General features: G+C 58.1%; 1 protein-coding gene across 7 annotated transcripts; it reads right to left on the bottom strand.

The window, feature by feature from the left end:
* Positions 1-24,691, bottom strand: BAHD1 (bromo adjacent homology domain containing 1). Of its 7 annotated transcripts, none has more exons than XM_032417663.1 (7): positions 24,616-24,691; positions 7,260-8,696; positions 5,112-5,494; positions 4,087-4,246; positions 3,604-3,680; positions 2,747-2,847; positions 1-2,273 (listed from the first exon to the last, which is right to left on the bottom strand). In XM_032417663.1, exons 2-7 carry the CDS (start codon positions 8,680-8,682, stop codon positions 2,084-2,086), a joined length of 2,334 nt encoding a protein of 777 aa, XP_032273554.1. In that variant the 5' UTR covers positions 8,683-8,696; positions 24,616-24,691; the 3' UTR covers positions 1-2,083. The 7 variants fall into 7 exon arrangements, with proteins under 7 accessions (XP_032273554.1, XP_032273550.1, XP_032273552.1 ...); XM_032417659.1 differs by lacking the exon at positions 24,616-24,691 and adding an exon at positions 24,401-24,488; XM_032417661.1 differs by lacking the exon at positions 24,616-24,691 and adding an exon at positions 24,401-24,488 and having other exon boundaries at positions 2,747-2,838.
* Positions 24,692-26,231: the final 1,540 nt, after the last annotated feature.

Raw genomic sequence — 26,231 nt, 5'->3', positions numbered from 1 at the left:
TCCTTTTCTAAATCAATACAATTTTTCAAATTTATTTTTTTCTTAAAGAAGTACTTCTAATCTCTGTCAAAAGGGAGGTGAGGAAAGGTCCTCCCTCCCTTGTAAACACTGAAATACAGATCTGAGAAACCAGGGTCGACACACACAAAAAGTGCATTTTACAAAATATCAACTAAAATATATTTTACATGAATTATGCTTCCATTGAAATTCTACCAGCTGCATTTTCAGGTTCGAAAAAATATTTCCACATCTAAGAGATTTCAAAAGCATTTAAGTTCTGGGCAGCAGACCCTGCCTCCGGGGGAGGAGGGGCCTTGATCTCTCCTGCTGAGTGAGGCTGGGCTCCTTGGCCGCAAGAGCCCAGCACCCTGGGAATGAGCAGGCTCCCAGGCTGGCTCTCCAGAGCCCCTGCAGCCACTCTCTGCCAACGTCTTTTACTGCCCCACTCCTTCCTCCAAACAGCTTATTCAATACAAGGGCACCCTAGTCCCTTCCCCTCGGGTTTGGGATTGGGGTTTCCATGTGTAAATTCGCCTCTGAAGGCTCCAGGCCTCCCCCAAGCCCAGTGACCAATCGGGAGCAGCCTGTCTTCTCAGGGATAGCACAGGGCCTGGGGTTGTTGGTAGGGCCCTGGGGGTTCGCTTCGACCTCCCTCTCCAGACCCAGCCTGACTGTCCTCACCCAGTGTCACCTCCTTAGCTTGGGCTGGGTCTGTGCCTGCCCCTTCCTAGGGGAGGAGGAGGAGGAGGAGGAGGAGCGCTGCCCTCCTTGGCTCCTGCCCCCAGGGGTGTGCCCCGGGGAAGTGCTAACAGCAGCGCCCAGACCACACAGTGCTCCTCTCCCCCTCCCCACCAATGCTCCTCTTTGGTACAAATAGGATAGAACCAGGCTGCTCCAGCCCCCTCACAGAGCCCCGGGGGGCCAGGGGCCTAGTCCTGGCAAGGACAACAGGGGGCCCAGCCTCCTAACCTACTCTGGGGAGCAGCATGAGGTGAGAACAGGGCCCCTGGGAAACAGGAACAAACTGAAAATGCAGGTCCTTAGCTCCTAGAGTGAGTGGCTGCAGCTCAGCAGGTCTGTGGACTGATACAGTGTTGATTCTCGCAGGGATGTAAATTAGTGCAATCTACAAAAGACCAGGGTAAGGGTGGGGGGCAAGGGGAGCCACAGCACTCCTTTGGTTTGATTTCAGGTGGGTGTGGCTTGAAGAGTCAGGTATGAAGTTCTGCAAGAGGTTTCCTACAACCTCCAAGTGTAAGGCAAGAGGAAAAGTCTTCAATAAATCAGGTAGCAATTTTCCTTGCCCCCTGCCCACCCCCTCCCAGCTCCCTTCCGCCCTCCCAGACATGACAAACCCCATGTTGACCAGTTAGCTTCTGGGAAGCCAGACCTGCTGGATGGCCCTCACCAGGAGGCAGACAGGAAGCTGACGCCCACAAGTGGGCCACACCCATGACTGTGCGCACTGGGTAACTTGTCCCAGCGCGGGGGCTACTGCAGGGGCAAAGGAGGAAGCCAGGGAAAGGCCCCAAGTCTAGAAAGAGAAAGTCTACGCTCTGGAAGCCAGACTCTGGCTCTCTATGCCTCAAAGGAAGGAGCTCGGAGCTGTGCTAGAATCTCGGAGAGCCTGGTCCCAGGCTGATGGGGAAGCAGTGGGTCACAGTGGGTGAGGTAAAGCTGGCTCCCGCTCGCCTCCCCCCCTTGAAGGGCCCAGGGGGGGGGCTAAAGAAGAGCCTGTTGGGCCTTATTCCTGAAGGACTCTCCCCTCCCCCCAGGGCCCCATGCCCCTCAGGCTTGGCCCGGCCTCAGGGAAGACTGCTTCTTCAAGTCTCCACCCAGGCAACCACAGAGAGGTACTCTGGGCCAAGCTGAGGGCTGTGATGCTTTCCTTATACCCTGGCCTCCCCTTCCCTCCCCAGGGGCCCAGTACCCATAGGGGTCCCTGCCCTCCCCCCAAGAGAACCACAGGCCAGCAACCTCGAGCCCCTGTGGCCCCTTAACCAAGTGCTGTGCTTCAAGCAGTGCCCCCTGCCTCGGGCCCCACTTGCCCATGGGCAGGCCCAGTGTAGGCCTGAGGAGGCTACTGAGGGTTCTTGAGGATGCGGCCATGGCGGAAGTCATAGACGTGGCGGCAAAGAAACACCAGCTCAGGGTCCGTGTCCTCGGGCACTGTGCGGTGTGGCGGGGTAGAGTAGTCTGCAGAGGGGGGCACCAGTGCTGTCTTTCGGCTGGGGAGGCCCTCGCCTCGGCGCTTGGCCATGGCACAGAATCTGCAGTGACACACACCATTTGCTGTCTTTACCGCAGCCGCCTCTGCAGGAAGATCAGCTCCTTCCCCACCCTGCCCAGAGAGCTGGGGCCTCCCCTCCCACCCCCACAAGGGCTGGTGCTGCCTCCATCCCTGGCCTGGGAGCTCCAGCCTCTGCCGATCGCCAGTCCATCTTCTCGGTCACTGGGGGAGCACATCTGCTGGGACCTCCCTCCCAACACCTGCCAATTCTCCTCGATGGTTCTCTGAGAGCAGTACTGTAGCCGCCCCCAAACGCTGCCCCAACCACTCTGCCTCAGAGAAAGAACAATTTTTCTTCTACAAACATCAGAAGGCAGAAGAAGGCTGTGAGGTAGAACGTTCTGGGAGGTCAGGCCCTGTGAAGGAAATCCTCTTGGGAAGCTCGGGCAGCCCCTAAACAGCCCTGGGGAGTCTGAGGGGAGAGGCTAGCCAGACGGGCAGGGCACCACCCACCTGCAGTACTCAGCAAAGGTCAGCACATAGCATTTCTCCTCAATGCAGGCCACACTGTTCTGGTCCTGATGTCGCGATGCAAAGACTTCATTCTGCAAAGGCTCAAGGAGAGAGAGGGGGACATTGGTACCAGGGTTGGAAGCACGTAACTGCAGAAGCAAGGCCGACATTAACTCTTCTGTTGGGACTCCTGACCTGAGATAACTCCAGCCAGTGCCCAGAAAGCCAGGGAGCATCCCCCACCCCAGGGCACTCCTCCCAGGTCCCGTCCTACTCAGGAACAGCCAGGGGCCTATCCAGCAACGCCCCCCGCCCCATGTCATCAGCCTCCTGACCCCCATCCCCAGCTCAGGGGAGGAGAGGGGAAGTGGTACCCATCTCCCCATGAGATGAAAGGTCCAGCAAGGGCAACAAAGTGCCGGGGAGCCCAGGCCAGGGGCCGAGTGACCACGCCCGACGGCACTACCTCTCCTAGCACCCTGCTTGGTAGCGTGCCCGGGGGCGTCCCGAGCCTCTTCTTTCCTCCCTCTCGCGCCACATACAGCAGCAAAGGGGGCTGGGGGTGCAGCCCCACCTCCCCTTTCTTGGGGCCACGAGGACATTGCCACTTGCTCCCATTCTGGCATGCCCTTGGGGGTCTCCCTTCCTGCTCCCCCTTTCAAGGAAAAGGTTACTATTCCCTTTGAAATGTGAATTGGGGCAGTGCTGCGAAAACAGGCTAAAACCCAGGCCCGTCTGTGGTGTCCAAGGTGACAATGACTTGACTGCCCGTGGCTGCCTCCCCATTCCATGTTCTTGGTGCCACAACTTCTCCCTGCCACCCCGGCCCTCCCCGATACACTTGCCAGGCAACTCACCTTGTGCATGCTGGGACTGCGGCCTCCCTGTAAGTGCTCTGGTCTGTAATACCACAAGAGGCTCATCATCAGTTCTCCTAGGGGGACAGGAGAAGCAGTCATGGCTTGAGCTGGCAACCCCAGAGTAACTCAGACAGGCAGGCAGGCTGGCTACCTGCCCGGGACGATCATCCAACTTCGATGGCCGGGCCAATCCTACAGGCTCAGCCACCCATATCCCCTGCCTCAGGCCAAGCCTGGCAATTCAGGGGCCTGGAATGCTGTCAGGCATGGAGGAAGAAGGGGGAAAAGGTACTGACAGGTGAGGTGGGGGGACAGGTGCCCAGGTCCTGGTGGCCGGAAAGGTTAAGGAGCTGATCCGACCCAAACCACAGGCCATCTTGCGGCCCTTAGCAGCAGACAGATGGTGGCTGAGTGGAGGGCAGCCTCCGTGGCAAGAACACGAGGAGACCAGTGCCAGGTCAGACTGCAGGCAGGGGGTACCTGATTCAGGGTTCTCCCAGAGGGCAGAGATCTTGGCCACATAAGGCGTGGACGTCTTCCGTGGGCCTGACTTGAGGAGGACAGTGTCCCGGACTCGGATCGTCTCTCCATGCCGCTCCACCGCCTGGTAGCTCTTTCGGATGGCTGGTTCTGGCTCATCCTAAGCAACAAACCAACGACACAAACGGGCTCATGAGGAGGGGAGGAAGGAGGGAGTGAGCGGAAGACATTCTCTGCGTGCTTTCCTCCGGGCAGTCAAACCACTGAGGATGGAATACTACAAAAGCAGTTTGCATAGTGGTCTCTTCTCCCTAAGCCTGGCTTTCAGGGCCACGACAGGGGTGGGAGCTCCCCATGGCTGGAGAAAGGATACAAAATAGGAACAGGGGTGGGAAAGTGGCCTAAAGCTTCTGGGGCTGCACTGTGACCAACACAACCCAACAGCCAGTTCCCCTGCTCCAAGCCCCAGCATCGAGAAGGTCCTCAAACTTCCTATTGGGGCAATTTGGTTTTGATCTTTAAACCACCACTGTGAAGTGGCACAGCCCTGGGCAAATTACTTAATCTACCGCTATACCTCAGTTTCCCCGTCTGTGAAATGAGGACAGGAACATGGGATATGCACCTCACAGGGTAGCGGTGAGGATGAAAGCACCTTAGCTCGATAAAGTTTAGTCGATAACTCTTTTGCTCAACCCAGATGTTCCTGGATCACTCATTGCCTAGCCCAATTTTCCCTACACATACACTTATCCAAAAAGCCTCCGGGAGAGTCCTCCATTTTATAAGCCAGGATAGAAAAGACAGCATAAGCAAGGATGAGAGGTGAAGACACTGACCGTGCACCCCCTCACCTTACCAAGGCCCGCGGTACCGGACCAGCTGGGGCTGGGGGAGCAGGCTGGGCCAGCATGATCAGTTCCCAGACAGGCTAGAGCCAAGGGTTCCCGGGATCCCCTCACAGCAGGTCCTATGTCCCCACGGCCACCTTCCCCTTCCCCCCGGCGCTAACAGCTGGCACTCACCAAGACATAGACAGCCTTCTCACACGCAGCCCCGACGGGCACCCAGCCATTAGTGCGGCGGCGGCGGCGGCGGCGCGGGCGCGGGCGCTGCACACGTGGTTGCTTGGGGTGGCTGGGCCTGCAGGCGGCCTTGCTTCTCGCCGTGTGCCTACAGCTAGAGCCCGTGCGCAGACCTGACTTGGAGCCGCTGGGAGGCTTGGCGCTCTGAGGGCACGCGCGGGCTACTGTCTGGGGCTCCGAGGTGGGGGTCTGAAGATGGGGGACGGGCTCTGCTGCAGGCGGCACGCTGGGCACAGGGCATCCCAGGAGGGGGTGGGCAGGTGAGGCAGGGTGGCCGGCTTCCGGGAGAGGAAATTCCAGCTGGCCCAGGGACCTGCAGCCTTCTGGGAAAAAGGAGAGAGGGGGTGAGGGCGGGTGAGGATGAGCACTAACCCCACTGGTGCCCCTGCTTTCAGAGCCTGCTCCTGTCGTCATGCTGAGTGTAAAGCCTGAGGCCGCCGAGGTGACAAGCGGAGTCAGGGGCCATTAAGGTGGATCGTCAGAGTGACTGGCCAAGGGTGTTTCTTGGCCCTGGAGACTGGCCCACAGCCATCTCCATCTCCCCCTGCTAGCCTGAAAGAAGGGGGTGGGGGGTAATGGGAACAGTGTCTCTAGCTCTGACTTCATCTCCTCCAGAGCTCCCACAGTGCTCAGGAGCAGGGGGGCCAGGGTCAGCCCGGGATATGAGTCCCAGACCTGCCACTCACTGGCTGTGTGACCTCTGGCAAGCCACGCTACCTCTTAGTGCCCTGCAACAGAAGGAGGGGCGGCAACCATCATATGGGGGTCCTGGGTGTTTCTCTTATCAATGCCTCGCATCAACCCTACGAGGTAAGTCCCATGACCACCATTCTATAATGAAGGAAACTGAGACACAGAGCAGTTACTGGCTTGTCCCACGATCACGTGTCTAAGGAAGTGGGGGAGAACATTTCACTCCAGGCAGTCTGGCTCCAGAATCTGTACTCAATTACATGCCATGTGGCCTCCCACATGTAAAGCGCTCGGAACAATACCTGGCACGTGGTGCTTACTGGGGTTCCAGGGCGAGGGGGCAGGGTCCTGGGTCCCACGGATGAGGGGTCTAGATTTGGGAGAGTGATGCAAAAAAGAAGGAAAAGCCCAAGCAGCAGCCTGATCTCATTTCTTAGAGCTCCAAGTCACGCCAAAACCTGAAACAACCAGTCTGGCCAGTCAACTGGTCTATAAAGTTGTTTTATAGACCCCTACCAGAAGGGGTGTGGGGTGGTGGCAGGGAGAGCCCTGGTAAGGCCTGGCCTCTCACTTCACCAGCAGCAGGGCAGACTTGCCAGACAGGATGGCTCTGGTCACCTCATTTCCACCCGGGAGCCAGAGCCGGAGCCTGGAGAGGCATGTGAGGACACTTCTGCCAGTCTGGGGGAAGAGAGCCCCGTGGAGGGCTGTCCCACCGGCTGCAGTGCGAGCCTCTCAGGTGTCCGGGCCTTGCTAGGAAGGCAGACACCAAAGCCCCAGCCCCTGTTAGCGTCCTGCCTGTGTAGGGGACTCTGCCTGTCTGTTCTTGGCGGGTGCCCACTCTGTTAGCCCCTCGCGAGGTGAGGCTACGTCTGCGTACTACGTCCCCTTCAAGGCCTGTACGGCCAGGGCGAAGGAGTCCTCCTGCGGCTGGCACGGGGCCTAGTACCCACCACCCTTCCCGTGAACGCTGAACTAGGCCAGCATGCAGATGGAATGGGCTCCTGCAAGGTAGAATTCTAGCTCTCCATGAGGGAGGCAGAGGGACACAAGAGCGACTTGGCAAAAGCCCTATTTTCAACATGTAACTTGCTACTCAAGAGTAGAAGAACGGGCATCCCGATGGGGACGGAGGGGTGGCTCTCCCTGCCCCCTCCACTGCCACAATGCTACCTGCCATGCCAAGAAATCCCCATAGACAGTGGGGAACAGAGCTAAGAGCTAGACATGGGCCCCTTTTCTGGGACTACTCCACGGTTTGGGGCACGAAACTAGGGGAGGCCTCCCTTCCCAAAGCCCCCGACCTCCCACGTAGTAGCTAGACCTCAAGGAGCCCCACGCCGATCCATGGCCCACCCTGCTGCGACTGGACATCCCGCACCTAGGAAGTCTTACCTGCTGCAAAAGGCATTTTGTAGGGGCAGCCGCCGCAGGTAGTGCCGATGTGGGTAAGAGATGGGGGCAACATTTCACAGATGCTGTAGCCATTCACTCCAGTGTCCTCGCTAGAACAGTAGCGAGAGCCCCAGGGAGTGTGCTGGAAAGGGGTGCCTGCGGGCACTGAGCTCGGTGCCAAGAGGAGCCCCTCGTTAGGTGCAGCCACTGGGGACAACTTGCCCTCGGGAAGCATGGGGCAGGGGGCGTAGCCTCCACACTGCAGCCCGTCTTGGCTGCAGTAAATGTAGAAGCTGCCTAGGGCAGTGAGCTCAGGTCGACCGCACAGGCCACTGTAGTGGGCAGGGTTGCCAGGCATCGGCAGGGGGGACAGCTGGGGTGTGGGGAAAGAAGGCTGGTGCAGTTCCTGCTTGGGGGCAGGCGACTCTTCGCCTGGGCGCCCAGGCTCTGGCTTCAAGGCTGCCTGCCCACCCATCAGCAGAGGCAGGTGGGGGCGCAGCCCCAAGGGACTCTCCAGAGCCTTGCTCAGGGGCTGGTAAGGTGGCTGGCTGGCTGGCCCCCGAGGGGTGGCGGATGGCCATGGCTCCTCGGGGTGCCTCTGCCAGTCGAGTGGGCCTACAGCCTCCCCAGAGCCAGGGCCCTGCTGGGCCTTGGGATAGTTCTTGCCATTGACCTTATTAGCCCACTTTGGCCTTGGAGCCCTCAGCGCCGGTGGCTCTGCGGAGCGCCCCTCTGCTTCTGGGTGGGCACGCGGTGGCCTCAAGGGTAGCTCCCGCTCCTGGCTCAGCTTCAGGAAGGCAGCTGCATTCAGGCTGGCCAGTCTCTTGGGCGCTGGGTCACCATCTCGACGGGCACCCTCATCCGGTGCTGGCTCTGGGGACAGGTCCCGACTTCCTCCTCCAAGGTCCTCGAGCCGGGGCCGCTTCTTGGAGGAGGACCAGCCCCCCGCGGCCCGGTCCCGGCTGCGGTGAGAGTCGCCCCCTCGGCTGCGACGGGTGCCCACCAGGCTGCTGGCATCCTCCCGCTCCAGCAGCAGGTTATTGAGGGCCTCCGCATTGAGGGAGGCCAGGCGCCTCTTGCGGGGCTGGGCAAGGCCAGGGTCCTCACTGGATGGGGCTGGGCTCGGGGGCTTGGGCAGGTCAGGGGGCAGCTCATCAGCCTCATCTGCACTCCGTGGACCAGCCACATTCTCCAGGCGGGTCAGGAGCACTTTGCAGGCCTTGGGCTTCTCGGGGACCAACGGGCGCTTACGCAGTGGGTAGTTCTTGCGGCGCCCGGTGAGGTGCCCTGGGCTCTCGGGCATGCCTGCTTCCACACTCTCTGCCCCCGGCTCCGTACTGCTGCCTTCCATCTGCAGGGGCTCCCGGCGGCCAGAGGGGCCCGAACTCAGCATGGGAAGGGACTTCCTCCGTGTGTGTGTCATGGGGTACTTCCAATCTGCAGGGCAGAAGGGAGAAGCCCACCGTGACCTGCCTGGCCTGCTTTCTCCTCTGCTGCAGCCCGTCCAGTGTCAACGCCCTCCCCCTTCGGTAACTCTGGCCTACCCTCACCCCATCTACAGCCGGATTTTCCCAAGACCCCTCTTCCAGAGTGCAAAGGTCCAGTGGGGTCAGGCCACCAACAGCTGTGCAAGGACTGGCTGCCCCACTCTTCTTTTAGCCTAGGGTCCTTCTCTGAACTAAGCCCTTCAACAGCCTATGGAAGGATGCAGGCCCTGGGGTCAGAAGACAGAAGGCGCTGGGGGCAAAGTTCTCAGTTCTTTACCTGTCCTTCTCCCGCTAGATACTTATCACAGGTCAGGAAGAGGCTCTGAAGACACCAAGCCAGGATGGGGCTGGGGTGGTGGGAGCCCATCTGCTCCTTCAATAACATTACCAATCCTTCCCCCATCTTGGGGCTTCTGAGATTGGCCACAGGAAGATAAGGACAGAGACAGTGAGGAGCTAAGGTGAGGAACCCGCCTGCTGGGCTGTGGAGAAAAACAAAGTCCAGCCTGTGGGGACACCCTGCCTGGCACGTACAGCAGGACAGCCATAACCTGGGTCTTGCTGGAAAAGTCCCCTGAAGGGGAAGGCCTGGCTGTGAGGAGTGCAGGGTCAGGGGAGGTCTCAGCCGGCCCCAGGAGCCAGCATTCCTGGGTAGGAACCCCACGCAACAGCCTCTAAGAGTTCGGGAAATAAAGTATCAAAGACAAGAACTAACTGGAGACAAACCGACAAACCAAACCTGGGCTGCCTTGCTAGCCCTGCCCTGTTTCTCAGGTCTCCCTCCTGGTAGGCAAGATGCCAGGCAGAGAAGAGGACTGGGGGGGTGGGGCATGGCAGGAAGCCCAAACCCCTGGACAGAAAATGCCCACGACCAGGCAGCATCCTGCCCCCAACATACCTGGGGCAGCCTGGGCCCCGTCCTGAATGAGAGGCCAGAGCTGGGCTGTATCCTGGAAGCTGGCACGGCCAAGGCAATGAAGAACTGGCGGGGGTGGGGGGGGTGGAGGCGTCAGTGTCAGTGGTCTGAGACGACTGAGCCGTTCACTCCCTACCTGCTCCCCAACCCAAAGCAAGGTGCTGCCTAACAAGGTGCCAGACAAGGCTCTGCCCTCCCAGGCACCCTGCAGCCCCCTCCCCACCCAGCAGGCCCAGGCTTTCCAGCCTGATTTCGCCACTGCTGCTGTTATTCATACTCCCTCTCCCAGAGAGGCTGGGAGCAGTCCCTGCTGGGCCAGGATTTAACCCTGAAAGCCCCAAGCCTGAAGGCTCCCATGGATTCCCGAGCCCTTCCCAGGCAGCTCCTGTGGCCGTGGGCCAGTGGCTGGGGTCACTGGGTATCTTCTCTCCCCACACACACTGTACTAGTTGAGAAAGAGTTCGGAAAACCAGGCTGAGAGCATCGTGGGTGTCAGGCTCAGCAAGGACTCGGAAAACTGGAAAAGGGAGGCACCGTGCCAGGCACAGCTCTGGCCACATGCGGGGCCCTGCCACTGCCCGGAGACCAGGTGGGGCAAGACAGAGGCACAGGAGGCAAACCCACTCCTCCCTGAAGCACAGATAGAGGAGGGCTCCTAAGAAATCCCAGGTGGTCGGCTAGGCTCCCTAACACTGCCCTCCCCCCCTCCCATGCAGGGTGGCCCCCCATCCCTGTTTGCTCAGCGGGCTTATTAGCAATGCCTCCTTGCACTCCGAAAAAGCATCCTTTACAATCCACAGGCCCTCTTCTCAAACACGGGGCACCCCTGTGCTGGAAGAGGAGCCCCAACAAGAAGCACATCTGTATTTCCTAGGAAAGCCTAGGCCCAGCCCTTCCCCACCCCCAAAGGGCCTGGAGACAGAGGATCCGTGAACAGACCACAGACCGCACAGCTGAGCAAGAGCCGAAGCCCCTCAACAGGCCCCAAGTTACCAGAGGAGTCAGGCCTGGGAATGGCTGGGGGCCAAGGCTGAGGTCACCTGGGCTTGTGGCCTTTAAGGACATGGACACCAAGTACAGAGCAAGGAGGGGCTAGATGGGAAAGACAGTGAGCTCAGGGAGGTGCTTGCAAGCCTGGCAAGCAAAAGCGCTCTGACTGGAGAGCTGACTGGCCTGTCCCGTCGTTGCCCCCGTACCCCCCCAGTTTGCTGGTGGACCAGCTGCAAGGGTGGACTCTGGGATACTGGCCCCACCCCCTCAGACTCCCCCTCTCCACATGCAAAAGGTCCCAGCAGGGAGAGGCTGGGAGGGGAGCCTGTCCCCAGAACTTGGGGACGTGTTCCCTATAGTGTCTTCCTCCTTTACCTCCCATTCAGCTCTCCAGTCCCTCAGGGACACCCACTGTCCCCGGATCCCAGGAAGCCTGTAAATCACAGGGTGCACGTCACATTTCCAAATCAAGCCTAAGAGCTTCCTGCTAGCCTCTCCTGAATCCACCGAACCCCTTGTCACCGGCAAGAGAACTCCTAACTTTCATGTGGTGCCTAAGGCAGCAATGTCACTCACCGTCCTGAGGAGAGGCTGGGGTCTCTGCCGCCTGCCTCGCTGCACTCCCATCTGAGGAGAGCGAGTATGAGTCATGCTTTGAAGCCGGACTTGTGAGAACTTCAGATGCAGCTTTTCCCTGGGGTGGGGCTGGGTGCAGGGGGCTCCCAGACTGCCAGGCCCCTCTAACCTGCAGGGGTGGCCCAGCTCAAGGAGGGAGGGCATGGAGAAAACCCTGGGAAAGCAGGAGGCGTGGTTCCCATTCCAGCTCGGCCAATCCTCCTGCTGTCCTGTCCCCACACACTAGCCCAACCAGGAACTTCCTACCACTGCCGAGAGACAGGGGTGCGTGGGCTCTCTCAGCACCACCCTTTCCTCGGGGAAGCCCTGCCCTCCCAGGCATAGGTAGTCCGGGTCCCCTCGGGAGAAGGTTCCTAGGAGGGACTCCCCAGGGCATATCACTGCTCACCTAGACTGTGTCAAGTTAGCTCGCACTGAAGAAAACCAGTCTGACTGTCCCCAGCTCCGATGAGCAAACAGCCAGCTGCCATGAAGGACAGTGGCCGGCCGGTGTCCTCCACACCAGAGACCCAGCGAACCACAGGCTGAATCCAAAATCCCGAGTGTACTCTAAACACAGCAAACAGGCCGTCACAGGCCCAGGCACTGTGGGTCACGAAATTGAGGGGGAGAGCAGGCCCAGCAGGCCCAACTGAAGCGGTGATATCCCGCATCCCACGTCTGTCCAGGGCTAGGAGTCCTCCCCACACAGGAGCAGAAAGGGAGGGAGGACTTGGCTTTTGCCCTCGGGCTGCAGCAGCATCAGGCACCTGGTCCACTCTCACGGGCAGGGCACACCCCAGGGGCTGTGTGCAAGGGAGGGTCAGAGGCCTGGTGAGTGTGGGCTGTGGGCAGCACTGAAGGGAACACCAGGGGGTCAAGCCCAGATCACTCCTGTAAGCAGGGGCTGCCCTGGGGCAGGAAGACGTTGGCCACAGCTCTCCCCCCACCCCTTATTTACTCAGCTCTAGACTGTACACCCACCTCCATTCTTTGGGGTTCAGGACCCAGGGCTCTGCCCCACTACCCGTCCTGAAACCTCTCTCACCCACTCAGGCAGGTCTTAGGCAAAGGCAGACCAGGCGGTCACCTGGGTGAGGGTCAGGAAGGGCCCGGCCCCAAGCCGCCTCCCTCGATGATACCCGAAGTGACACAACTGGCACTGAGTTAAGCACTGCCTTCCTGTGCACGCTCTCTTGGCGTAACTTCCCCCCAAAGGAATAAGAGCTTTTCACGAGCACTGAGCTTCTTAAATCTCCTATCAGAGAAGAAAGGCAGCAAGAGCACAAAGGCAGGCTCCTGCTCATTTAAATGTAGTTGGTGCTACTTCATGAAGCTGCTGAAACTCTTATGATAAAGCCAGGTCAGCCACGGCTGTTATCTCTCGAATCCCCCCACGCTGGTAAACTGGAAAGAAGCCAGCCTTCGAGGGAGGCAGCCCCACATTTGCAAGCCAGCTCTGCCCCTGGTAAACAGCTTAACTTCCCTGAACTTCAGACTCCTCATCTCCAACGGATACATCAGAAGGAACTTAGAGTGGTGGTGAGGATGACACGAGTCTCTGCACAGGCAGGCTGGCAGATGCCCCCACCCCGCCTTCCGGACCCACAGACAGAGGAGGGCAGTGTGCCCTTGGCGTGGGGGGTTCCCCACATCAGGGGCCCGGAGCCGTGGGGGCTGTGAGAAATCTGAAAACCCAGCCTGCACCTGAACTCTGCTCTGCTTGGATTCTACCAAAGACACCCAACCTTTCTCCTCAATCCCGGAGAAAGACGGACACTGGGGTGGGGGGTGGGACTCGTGGGGGGCTCTGTTTACAACACAATGAGAGGACAGGGGCAGAAACTATACCCCAACAAACCCTGAACAACAGCTCCATGCGTCTGGGAAATACTCAGCTGGATGGTGAAAGGGCCAGGGGATGGGGTCAGGAGGCGTGCGTTCGCCAGCTCCCGCCGTGGGACTGCTGCTTCAGCACGAGCACCCACAGACAGCAGAAGTGTCCAAGCCTCCGGGGTGCTGCCCCCAAAGAGAAAGCAGTGGCCTCGGCCACTGGCCCCGCCTCCCCGGTGCCTGTTCAAGCCTCACCGACTGTGGGCACCTAATTCACTGGGCAGTCAGGCTGGGATCCTACAACACTTGGGCAGGAAGCACGTACGCCACCAGACAGAACTGGCCCGACCCGTCTGGAAACAGCTCGTTTTATGGAGTGCCTTCGGGTCTGGTGGCCAACTGAAGAGCTGGGTCCGCCCCTGGAGGCACCAAGCCCATCTATGGCCTGTCAGACCACCTGCTCCTCCCACTTCACACTCGAGGCCCCCAGGAGCCCAGAGAGGTGGCGGCACCCGGGCAGCGAATGTTCACACCCACGCCACGTTGCGTCTGGTACCTCGGCCAGCCTGGCCCCCATCTTGGCTGCTCCTGTCTGCTATGACCATCCCAGCAGGAGGGCCCACACACACAGGCCCAGAGCTGCACCCAAGTATCCAGAACCCCACTTACTTCTGGCTTCAGACGCAAAGCCGGACAGCCTGCCTCTTGTAACTAAAGGAACACAAATCTCAGTGGGGAGGAAGGGGAGTTCTGAGTCAAACTATAAAGGGACTCTCTGATTTTATATGAGAATTGCAATTAAGTGCAGGAATATAGTTAACAGTAGAGCTGAAGGAATCTCCTCACTAGAAATTGCCAGTGCCCTGGTTGTGGGGCAAGGCCCTTCCTTTAGGTAGGGGCTGACAGTGAGAGAGACAATGTACCCCTAGGATCTAGAAATCAACATACACACGTGGACCACTGAACGAGGATACTGGGCAGAGAGCATTGTATTTTAGTCACACCACGGTGCTCTGCTTTAAGAAACTCTAACCTGGGTGCCTGGGTGGCTCAGTTGGTTAAGCGACTGCCTTCGGCTCAGGTCATGATCCCAAGGTTCTGGGATCGAGTCCCACATCGGGCTCCCGGCTCAGCGGGGAGCCTGCTTCTCCCTCTGACCCTCTCCTCTCTCATGCTGTTTCTCTCTCAAATAAATAAATAAAATCTTTAAAAAAAAAAAAAAAAAAGAAAGAAACTCTAACCTGACAAATCAGAAGGTAATCACATGCAATGCAAAACTAGTTTGTAGAGGGTTTCCTTAAAGGCACACATACCCTCGTGAGGTGATGTGCCTTCCCCAGCTTCTTCCTGGTGCACACCCCCTGTGCACACGAGGTAGACCCGCATCCGCAGGTGCCAGTCCAGCTAAGCCAGAGCGCCTGCTGCTCATTTCCAGGCACACGGCATCTCTTGTGACCTTACTCATTCAGCCAACACTGGCTGACCTCTCACCGTGGCTCAACACAGCAGATGGAGACCTGCAGCAGCTAGAAGCCACGTCGTGCTGCCGCTGATCCTAAGTGGGGCTGGTGAACAGCCTGAACTTCTCGGAGCCTTGGTATTCTTGTCTACACAGCAAAGCTGTTATGAGGATCAAGTTAAATGAGAATGTGTGCCTAGCAGAATACCTGGGATACAACAGGTGCTCAATACGAGCTCACTCTTTTCCCCTGTGTGTCAAGTATGAGGCTAAATGCTGAAGAAAAATGCCAAAGAGACGAAGAAATTGGGGCTTGGACTGGTAGGGAGAAAGAGGACGAGACAGCGTGACAAGGACTGTAACAGGGTCCTTGGGGTTCGGCGTGGGGAGCTCTGGCTCCATGGTAGCTTCACGGAGGCCAAATCGGAGCCGGGTCTGCATTTCGACACTGACCGAGGGACTGCTTCCTGCCGGGCGGGCGCAGGGAGGAAACAACAGCCCGAGAACTTTGCTTCATGAATATCTGGATGTAGGAAGGAGCAACAGACCAAAGTTGAAGTCTTGAGGCAGGAGACAAATGCAACCGTTCCCAGACTCACCTTTAGGAGCTCCATGTAAGATTACTCCAGCCTGGGGGACAAGAGAGTTCCAGGCTAAGGCTCCCTCACACCTTCCCACCCAGACTCCACAGCGCCCAGGCTGGGCCGGAAGCACATCTACTCCTGGAGCAGGACCCGTTTACTCCGGGCAGTTAACAGCGGGGGAGAAATCAACAGGAACAGAGACAGGGCACCCCAAAGCTCAGCAACAGGCCCTCCAAAGCTCAGCAACAGGCCCTCCACAAAACCAACAGGAAATGTCATGCCTCTGACACACAATTCTTCAAAAAACACAACAATAGCTCATCAGCCTGCTCCGGACACCTGCCCAGGAGGGCAAAGGATACGTGTTGTTTCAACCACCAGGACACTGCCGGAACCAACAACTTAGATTTCTAAGATGGTCTGCCAAGCCTGGAGGTGCTATCTCTTGTCCTGAACAGAAGAAACTGGCTGGCCAGGCCAAGCTGGGAGCTCTGCCCTCAGACTCCCCGGTGGAGGGCTCACCTCCTGAGTGAGCCAGCCACGAAGAACAAGACCCAAGACCAGGCCTTCCCAACACTCCACCAGCACCGTCAAAACCACAAGGCAAACCCTACTAGAGTTTCGGGGACCCAACACAAATACCTCACAGGTAACTAATTAACTAAATGATCAGTGCCACCCTCATTAGGATGCAAGCTCCATGGGGACAGGTGGGCTCTGCCTGCCTTAGCACTAAATCTCACCCGCAGGGCTTAATAAGAGCTTGTTGAATGAACAAAGATCTGGCTGCCCACCTGCTCCACCCCATTTAACATTTCTATTCTAGACTGATGGCATCACTTGGGAACTCTGACCCCCCCAACTCTCCCCAATTCCCAGGAGCCCACTGTGCCTCTTCAGTGTGATCAACAGTTCAACAGGGCTACTTGCGGGTAACCTCCTGTATTTACGTGGCACCACCCTCGTCCACTACCATCCTCTTCCCTCTCTCCCAACTTGCCCAGCTGTACCTCAGGCAAATACTCCTCTCGCTCCACCTCTCACTCCAAAGCACTGAGCAAGCAGGGGCGGACCTGGAAGCACACATGTACCAAGACAGAAGGTCACAGACGTTCAGCTGGACTCCGCCGCGGAGAACCAGCAGTGTCAGTCCCCGAATCTCCGAAGCGTGCGGGGTAGGGAATACTTGATTCACCGCCGAGGCTTCTAGTCTAACAGGATGGCTAATGTTTGTCAAGCACTCACTACGTGCCCAGCACCACCCTAAACGGGTAACATTCACTCTCATTTATCCTCACGATTGCCTCCTGAGGGGGTTATCACCACCTCATCCAAACGAGGAGAAAACAGGTACAGAGGGGTAAAAGAACTTGCCCACACTCCCGTGCTGCAGACGGCAGAGGCGGGGCAGGCGGGCTCAGTCCCAAAGCCCATACCCCCACTGCAACCCAGGACAGCTGGCTGGCTCACGGACCAACGTTCCACATCAACCTGCACAGTCAATTTCGCATTTTCTGTGTTGTTTTAATTGTTGGTATTAACTTTTAGTCATTTTTCCTGATTTTACATCACAAAGGAACTGAAGATGTACTCCAATGAAATGGCAGCGGCGGGCCAGAGAACATACACATACTTTTACAAATTGTTTCTACAGCAAAGTCTGCCCACAGTCCCCAGTCAACTCTCATATGCGCTTTGGTAAGAAATCCATTTCATATCCTACGAAGGAGTAAAGGGCTTCGAAGAGATGTTGTCTTGATTTTACAATAAATCCAAAAGAGAAGGCTATAGACGGCCCCACACATCTCACCACATCTCTTGAACCAGATGCAATCTCCCTCCAGCGCAAACTGCAATAAAGACTGACATTTGGTCATCACATTCCAACCGACCAGCCATCTTAATATTCAAAGATGTATTAACTGCCCCATGGCTACCTCTCTTTGGGCTGAGTAAATCTAAGTCCTTTCAATTTTCTCTGAAGATCACGTCTTATAGTCATTTAATCCACTTTATAATTCTTTCCTCCGTCCTGTGGAATCTGTGTGAACCCCTCCAGGCACACGGCAGGAGACACCCCTCACTTCTTGAGGAGGGCCTGCCAACTCTGACTCTACTAGGAATGTGACTCCATCTGCCCTTCTGGCATACCTGTCAGGGTATCCTGGCATCAAACAACACCCTAACACCTTTCCCATGATTTCTACAAACATCCTCTAAACCCTAATAATTCACCTCTAAACCACCTGGCCAGATGAGAATGTGATTAACAAACTAAATCTCCCTCCCTCCCCCGCCCCATTTTAGACAGCGAGGCTCAAGTTGGAGAAGGGGCCCAAGGGTGGGCCACCCCGCTCCTCTGCAGGCAGGAAACTGAAAGAGCCTCATGGGGGGACTGGGGGGGGGGGGAGGGTGGGCAGCAAACAGGAGCCAGAGATGGAAAGGAAGGAGAAGCAGCCACCACCACTCCAGGTGAGATCCTGGGGTCACAAAAGGCAGAAGCATACCTTAAGGTCCCACCTCCTGAACCAAGGGCAGGGGGTCAAAGCACGTTGTCCCCCCAAACCCACTGGAAAAGAAACGGACGTGAGAAAAAAGATGTAGACACCAAGTTTCTGCCTGGCATTGATCCTGTTAACTACAAGGAGTCACTTATCATTTCTTCCGTTCAGGTAACTTGGTCACAGTGCCTTGGAAAAAAAAAAAATCCCATTTCAAATCTCAGAAAGGCTCAGAGACAAACCCATTCGTTTATTCCTGGTGGATCAGGCCTGCAGAGGCTCTCAAGGACAATGTTTTTTGTTTTTTTGTAGGACGCTGAGTCAGGTGAATAACCAACCATCCTCTGCAGGTGTTTCCCACTGGGAAAAATGGAATCTGCACAAAAATCCTTCCCAGGACACAATACAAAGTCCTGGACATGACTTTGCCCTGAGGCCTGCTCAGCAAACCCACAGTCCTCTGGTCCTGAGCGGCTGCAGCACATGGCCTAGGGCAGGGCACCAATTCTGCCACTGGAAGCCCTGGGCCTGCAGCCGCTGCTCAGCTCGGTAAAGCCGCAAAGCCGAGGGGGAGACAGGAGCTCAGTGGAGCTGAGGGGGCTTGTCCGGCCAGCCGTCTGCCCCGGAGCAGGCCTCTGCAGCCTCTTCCTCCTCCTCCCTGTTAGCCGGTTTACTGCTCATTAGTGGTACTACCAGGAGGTGGGCAGGGGAAACATAAAGGAGCTGAAATTCAAACCGGGCCATTTTATTCCAGTGAGGTACCTCCCATAAAACCAGGCAGGATTTCATCCACCAAGATCTCCCTGGACCCCTGACCTGGGGAGGTCGAAGCAGCCCAGAGGGTAAGGAGCTGCAGAATCTCTGGGCCCGGGGCATCAGGAGCCTCCGTTTCTAATCTTCACGAGCTCTTGAATATTCTCTGTATTTCCTGCCTTTTCAAAGTTAACAGGCACTCTAGCCATGAGCTGGCCTATCCGGTCAAGGCCATGGACCCAGAGAGCAGAAGTGCTGGGGCTGCCCTCGGTATCGAACGAAGCACTCTCCTTGTCCCTCCGAAGTCCCCCGCACAATGGCAAGTTCACAAAGGAAGTGAGTCTTGCCAGACTGTGCTAGCAAATTCCCATAAATACTTGGGCCAGGGTAGTACTGCTTATGTAAAATGCTTCCCCATTGAGAGATGCTGCTTTATTTACATTCTTCACAACCCATTCATAAAAAGGAGGCCCTTTAATGTTGGGGCTGTTCATATAATGCTCCATAAACCCAGCAGCTTCGGCTGGCAGCCTTAGTTCAACACAGGCTACTTCTCAGCTCCAGAGACTTTTTCCCTTAAGATTTTTTTTTTTTCTTTAATGACTCACCTTGCAACAGGGCGCTGAGGCCAGATGTTGCCAAAGCAAGGCCAAGAGGAATAAGGACAGATAAAATGAAAACACACAGGTCCTCCCGAATGCTGGGATAGAGAGGTTGGAAGAGACGAAAATCAATAAATTGAAAATCCCCATACAACTTCAATGTGAAGTATGTATGTTGGGAGGTTGAATTCCTTCCAGGTTTACTGAAACTTCCTTTATGGATGTCAAAACCGTCCCCAACTTATACCTCTACCTACCAGAGAGAAGGTGGGGAGGGAATTTTTTTAACCCCCAAAGAAAAGAAAGCCGAGGGCTCATTCTGGTCTTTAATTCACATTGTGGATGAATAAAAAAACAGTCATTTTCTCTGCCTCTTCACAGACGTGTTCCAGGGGCTGCTGGATCCAAGAGGGGCACAACTGGCTCAGGGTCATGAAACTCGGGCAGACCCCAGAAAGAGAGGAAGGACTGTGTTCTAGGACGCACAGCCAAACGGCCTGAGCAGCTGAGGAGAGAGCCCGGGAGATGCATTCTGAGGTAGCCTGTCTCCTGCCACAGTGGAAGCAAGGAGGAGAGAAGTAGTAGGGATTTTTTTTAATTGACGGGAGCGGTCTGCATTGCCATGGCAACTGTGAGGGGTGGCCTTCCCGCTTGGAAGGGAAATGCTGGCCCATTAATCATCAAACTGGGGCACAAAAGGGAGGTTTGGGGGAAAGGGGATGGATGCAGAATTTATTTTTTCACTGTCTCGAGTCAAACCAGTCCCCAGTTCTCTTTCCCATTTCCCCCGTGGTCCAAGGTCTGATGGTAAACAAAACGGAAGTTCCAAGAGAGTTGGGATCATAGCTCTCCCCTCGATGGGGTGGGTCCAGTGTGGGGCTGATCGTGCCTCTGATGTCAGTGACAAACACCTCTTCCAATGCCAGTCCCCAAAGTCCTGTCCACGGGCCAGACCCAGGAATCTTTTTCTTTTCTGTTCTCAAAACCGTGTTTTCTCCCTCATTTACACCCAGGATTGAGAAGAGATAAAACATATGGATTCGTTTAGCATGGACAACAAGGAAAATTGCCTAAGAGCAGCAAAGCCGGGTGCAGAGAATGGCCTGGCGGGGTAGGAGCAAAACAGCACTACAGCCCTTTTCAGTGCGTGTCTATATGGTGTCATGTGAGCAATCCACAGGACGGACTCTCCACCAGCTGAAGTATCAGAAGCAACAGCTAAGTTCCATTTGTTCCCCACGCTAAAGCACCCCAAACATGCCCCACCTATGTGCCTTTGACAAAATAGGTTGGAAACCACCAAGGACTCCATACTGAGCATTTCTTGGGAAGAAGGGAAGGTTTCCCCTATTCCCAATCAACTAAGCAGCCAACTGCATTTATTCATTCAACAAAACAGCATGCAGAGCAGTATACCAAAAATCCTAAAATATTCTCTCTCTCTCTCTCACACACACACACACCACTTTAACACTCATAATGTCCCTGTCTTTAAGAAACCTCCAACCTACAAAACCACTCGAGAAGACACCATGTTATAAAATCCAGGGTCACAATCTCAGAGGCAAGCAATGGCGGCCTGGAGGGGCCTGACTGACAAAGATGAGTAGGGTTCAGGTGGGAGGAAAGGAAGGCAAGAGGCTCCTCACTGGGGTCAACCAGAGAAAGCAGCAGAAGCAAAGATGCGGGGAGAGAACTGTGACCCGCACGGCTAGGGGGGAGCCTAGGGGGTCCATCTAGGGTCAGGCTGCAGGAAAAGAAGAACCACTGAAAGTGTGTGGACAGGGGAATGACATGGGCGAAGGAGTGCTTTCGGAAGAATGATCTAGCAGCTGTGTACAGACTGGATCAGAAGGGCCAGAGGAAGCAGGAGGGAAAAGGCGGCCAGGACAACACAGGCCTGCCATGGGGACAGAAGAGCAACAGAAAGGAAGGAAAGGAGGGCAATAGGAAAAACAGAGAAACTCTTCACTGGAGTAAACTCTCCAGAGCAAAGCCTCCTAAACACCTGACCAGACTGACTTGAGTCTCTGGCCAGGTAAGAGCCTGTCAAAGAGGCAATTCCCCTTTATATTCCAGTGGCCAGACCAGGTCATCCCCATCTGACTGCCACCAAAAGAAATCACATACCATGTAGCCCTAAAGGAGGTAAGAAGGCCTTGAAATTCATCACTCTCTGAATCTTAGACATACAATTAAATCCTCTCAGAACAAACGTTAGTCTCCTGCATGAGATAATACCTCCCTTTCCCACAAGCCTCAACTCCACCCAGGCTGGGGTATAGACCCTTCCGAGGAGGGGGTTGGAGGGTGGCCGTGAATTAATTCCCTGCCCATACTAAGCAAGGCTGGCACGCAACTTTCCCAGGATGGGCCTCAGTTGGGAGAAGCTCCTAACCAACAGCTACCTGAGGTGGGACTTGAACCCAGAATCTCAGCAAAAGTGGACATTCAAGAACAGCTTCAGTCCCCGTCTTTGTGATCCGAACTCTTCAAAGAGGTATAGGGAACCCTGAGGAGCCCTGAGAGTTCTGAGTGGGTTTTTACAAATGGAAAACAGCATCCAGCTTAGAAATGATCACTGGTGGGGATAGAGGCACTCAAGAGCTTAAGCCACTGGTTCCCAAGTATCCTCTAGCTAGCCAACGACAGTGATGTCTCTCCAGGACATGTGCTCCCTCCAGGGCCCTTTTCTCCTTTTTTCAGAAGACATGGGAGTGGAGAGGGTAGTGGGAAAGTCTCCGGGTGCCACAAAGGAAAAAGACTGGAAACCTTTTCATTTAATCATTAAATTACTGCCTGGATTTATAAACTCCAGCTTCTCATTATCCTTTGTAAGTATCTTCTTGGCTAAAGAAAAGTGCTGAAAACAGTTGAGGATGGGTTGCTGGAGCACATTTGGGGGGAATCTCCTAGTCTCCAATCCAACTGGTCTTCTACCCTCTTAAGGCTGTCGACAATGGGCGACTAGATGTCCCAGATGGGACCAAACCTCTCCTCATGGGCAGACTCTGCTTGCTGAAACCCCTCATTCCTAGTAGGCTCTAGAGTGGCTCACCAGACTGTCTCCTAACCAGATCACCACCGGCCAGGCCCACCGTGTGCACATCCCCACCTCTGCCCCTCTGCTCCAGCCGGGTCGACCCCACTCTTCCCAGAACCGGGAGGTGATCAGCGGCTGGAGCGGTGAACCATTGCCGCAGCTTCTCCCGGCGGGCACCCTGGCCCCCGCAATCCCTGGGGCAGAGTCCGGCCCTGCCGCCCGCCCCTCGGGGTGGGTGGCTCGGACCTGCTCCCCTCCCCGACGCCACCACCTGCGCCCGCTCAGGCGCCGCCTTTGTCCGGCGCTTCACCGCGGAGCGGGCCCCTCGGGCCCGACCTGACCTGGCCCCCGGCCCCGGAGAAGAGGCGGAGAGGCGGGCAGGGCCAGACCAGGCCGGGCCGCGAGCACCGGGTCCCGCTGTCACTTGGAGGCGGTCTGACAACTTCGATCCCCCCCGCCCCACCTCGGACTCGGCCGCCGCTCCGCACGGTCTCCGCCGGGCCTCCCGCGGCCCACGCTCGCTTCTCGAACCGGTTCCCTTCCGTCTTCGGCGCCTCCCTTCCTTCCAGCCCGATAGGGTCGGGTCTACATTACCCCCGGCCCCGGTGTGGCCCCCAGCCCCAGCCCCCCATCCAGCAATAACCGGTCAGCTCCCAGCGCGGGAGGGCGCCCCCCACCCTGAGCGGGCGATCCCGCGGCGCCGCCCCCGGCCGCGGCCCCTTGCCTCGGGGACCGCGATGGGGGAGGGGGCGCGGCGGGGGGGGGGAGGGGGCGCGGCGCGGGGGGGGGGGGGGGCCTTGCCGCCCGCGCACTCGGAGGCGAGCCCGCTCCACCGCGGCGAGGAAACGACCGGCGTCCTCCCGCCCTCCGCGGCCCGGGACGCCCGCGCCGCCGCCGCCCGGCCGAGCTGCCACCCTGCGGCCGCCACCCACCCCGCCCCCAGCCTGAGAGGCGGGCGGCCCCCGGGGGCTGTCACCTCGAGGCGCGCTGCGCTCCCCGATGGCGGGACCGTGGCGCCGGACCCGTGGAGAGGGAGGCGACGCGAGCAAGCGGGCGGCCGCACCTGCTTCGCGTCGTCCGTCCGTCCGTCCCTTCCCGGGCTGACGGGGGCGGCGGCGCGGCGCGCTCGGTGGGGCGCGCTGACGGGCGGCCGGTCCTCTCCCCTCCACTCGTCTACCTCCCTTGCTCGCTCCCTCTCGCCTGCTCGTTCCTTCCTCCCCCCGCCCCCCGCCCTTCCTCGACCCCGGCCCCTAGCTCACCCGGACAGCGGCGCGGACGGCGCGGCTCTGGGCGCCCGCAGGCCCCGGCCGGGCTGGAATCCGGCGGCTGGAACCCCCCGGGGGCGCTCAATTCCCGGGCTCCACGCTGCTGCGTCAGCGCCTCCTCCTGGGGGCCGGGGCCGGGCGGGCGGAGCGGGGGCCGCGGCCGGGCGGGGCCGTCGGGGGGGGCGGGAGCGCCTGGCCGGGGCGGGCGGACGGCGGGGGCCGGACGGGCGGGGCAGGCAGCCGGACGGGCGGGCGGCGGGGGCCGGGCTCCGGGATCCGCTACGCCGCTCGCGGTTCCCCCACAAACTCCCCGAGAGCGGAGCCTCCGCCGCCCTCCTTCCTGCTTCCTCGTCCCCAGCCAATCAGCAGCGCGCCCCTCGGCCAGCTCCGCCAATCAGCCGCCCCGCCCTGCGCTGGCCCCGCCAGCCAATCCGGCCCTCGGCTCCCCCTCCCGGTCTCCGACCAATCAGAACCGTGGGTCGGTCGTCCCAACGCAGGGGGCAGCACGAGGCGGCCGGGGGAGGCGGTGCGGGGAGTGGTGGGGCCTGGGGGGAGGGGTACGGTGCCAAGGGTGGTGGCGGGGGGTGGTTTTCTTTGCCGGCTTCTTGGATTTTTCTCTTCGGCTGCAGAGCCTGAGCCGGTATCCCATGGTGACCCGACCCTGGCGCCCCAATCCCCCAGCTGCTACCCCACCCCCCGAGAAATCTTATCTCGCCCCCGCCCTGGCCGTCACCCCTCTACATCCCCTTTCCCCCTTCTCCTCCTTAGCACCCACTGTAGAAAACTGCGGGCCGAGAAACACCCCACCCTCGCCAGCGGCTGCTGCCCCCAGGGCAAAGCCTCGGGAAGACCAGCCGAAAAATCAAGCGAGGACAACCCCCCTTTCCTGCAGAAAGGGCCCCAGACTCCAGCGAAAGGGCCCCGACTGCTGAGAAGCCCCTCCCGCCCTTGCCTCATCTTTCCGACTTCCCTGCCTGCCACGTCTCCTTTCCTTTCAAGCAAGGTCGGTCCTAGCTCGGTAACCCCTCACCCGCATCTCTTTTTCCTCTTTCTCCCCTTCATCTACCGCCCCCCACTCCAGCTCCTAATTCACCTTTCTCAGAAGCAGAGTGTGGAACCCTCATCCATTCCCAGCTGACAGCAGAGCCTGGTCTGTGAGTCCTTGACACCCACACACCCTCTTCCACCACCGCGGGCAACATCTGAGCTCTCCGGGGGAGGAGGGAGGGGGCGGGCAGCCTGACAGCCCCGGCTGGCCTCCCTCCCTGGCGTCCCCAAGCCGGGATGGGACCGAGCGTGGACACTTACCTGGCTTCCCCCTAGTCACCGAATGCCGTGGCTCCGTCTCACACCCACAGACGTGCCTTTCCAAGCCCGAGCACGCTCGCGGGGTCAGCGGGGTGGGTGGGCACAGCGGGCTGAGGTCACACGGAGGGGTGGGAGGTCCCTGGGAGGTGCGGGAAGGGGCTGTGTCTTGGGCAGCTTGTGTCGCCAGAGACGGCAGAGAGCTTCACGTCAACAAGCACTGGCTGTGCACATAGTAGGTTCTTGAGAAATGCTGAGTCCACCCCAGAACAAAGCCTCATTCCCAATTCAGGCGGGGGAGGGGAGGTTTGGGAGGTAAAAGGAGCAGCAGCAAAAGGGGTAGTGTCAAGTCACCGGAGCGCAGGGAGCAGCCCGGGGGGGCTGGGCCGAGGAGCGCCTCTGGCACAGAGAAGCACCCCGAGTGCTGGGGCTGCCCGAGCCTGAGGAGGAAGCCAGCCTCGGAGTGTGGTTGAGGGGCTCCTGCACCACATGCTGCCTAGCCTTTCCTAGACCTTGAGACTCCAGCCCGCAGAAAGGCAGCCTTTGAGACAGTCAGCGCTGCTGGCCTCCATGGTGGGGAAAGAGAACTCTAAAAGATGGTTTCCCCGTCTGCCTCCAGAGCTGTCAAGGGGGCCCAGACAGTCCAAGCTGTGTTGGGAAACACTTTTAAAGGACATGGTCACCCAGCAGAGGAAGTGTGGGAACGAGAGCTGAAAGCTAAGACCACGGCACGGAAACTTCTCAAAGGGCCAGGTTCTCCTAGGACAAGTCCCCCCTACTTCTCCTATCTCCCACCCTTAGGGAATGCAGATTCCCCAAACCTATAAAAAAAAAGGAGGGCACTAAAGGATTTCTCCCCTCCCTGAGCCTCCCAGGACAAAGATTCCTAGCAGTTCCCCCGGCCACCACCAGGCCAGCCCTACCCCCCACCTCCCAAAATGCCCCTGCTCCCTGTCCCAGTCTGCCCCACGGGCTGATGTCCCCCACCCCTCATCAGAGACTGGTGGTAGAAGGTAACAGCAGCAGTGGCCGCTGGAGCTGAGCGTGCCATTCTGGCAGCCTAGAGCCAGAGCAGAAGAGGGGACAGGGCTTCTGTCAGCAGCCCAGCCTGTGCTGACCTTGGCTTCATGCCCACTCATGGGCAGGGATGGAGGCCAAAAGGGTCAGAAGAGAAACGTACCTAGTCACAGGGAAGGAGACCCAAGTGGCAGGAAGCCCATGCTTGGCCTAGGAAGTGGTTGCAGGGTGAGGTTGGAGGACTGGACTTTCCCCCCAGTATCCAGGAGTGAAGACCCACTGGCTCTGGGAAGGGGGGATGGGGGCAAGAGTCATCTTTATTTGGGGTCCCGGTGGGAGGGAGGCTGAGTGGTCATGAGAGCCCATCCCCGCCTGCCCAGCCTGCCCAGCGGCTGGAGGAGTTCTACTCTGAGCCTCCCCCATGTGGGTGGCTGTCTCCTTTGCCCCAGGAGGCTCTGACTGAGTGGGCTACAGTCACAGGCGGGCTAAAGGCACTTGGTGTTCCTGCTGTGCCAGCCCACTGATCTACCCCAGTTCCCTGCCCCCTTTGTTAAAGCTGCTCAGCAAACCCGCAAAGAAGAGGCCAGGGGCTGCACACCCTG

Source organism: Phoca vitulina, unplaced genomic scaffold (assembly GCF_004348235.1).
Source record: "Phoca vitulina isolate PV1807 unplaced genomic scaffold, GSC_HSeal_1.0 scaffold20, whole genome shotgun sequence".
Lineage (NCBI taxonomy): Eukaryota > Metazoa > Chordata > Mammalia > Carnivora > Phocidae > Phoca > Phoca vitulina.
Note: the sequence above shows the minus strand (reverse complement) of the source record. Positions and strands in the feature narration are given on the sequence as shown.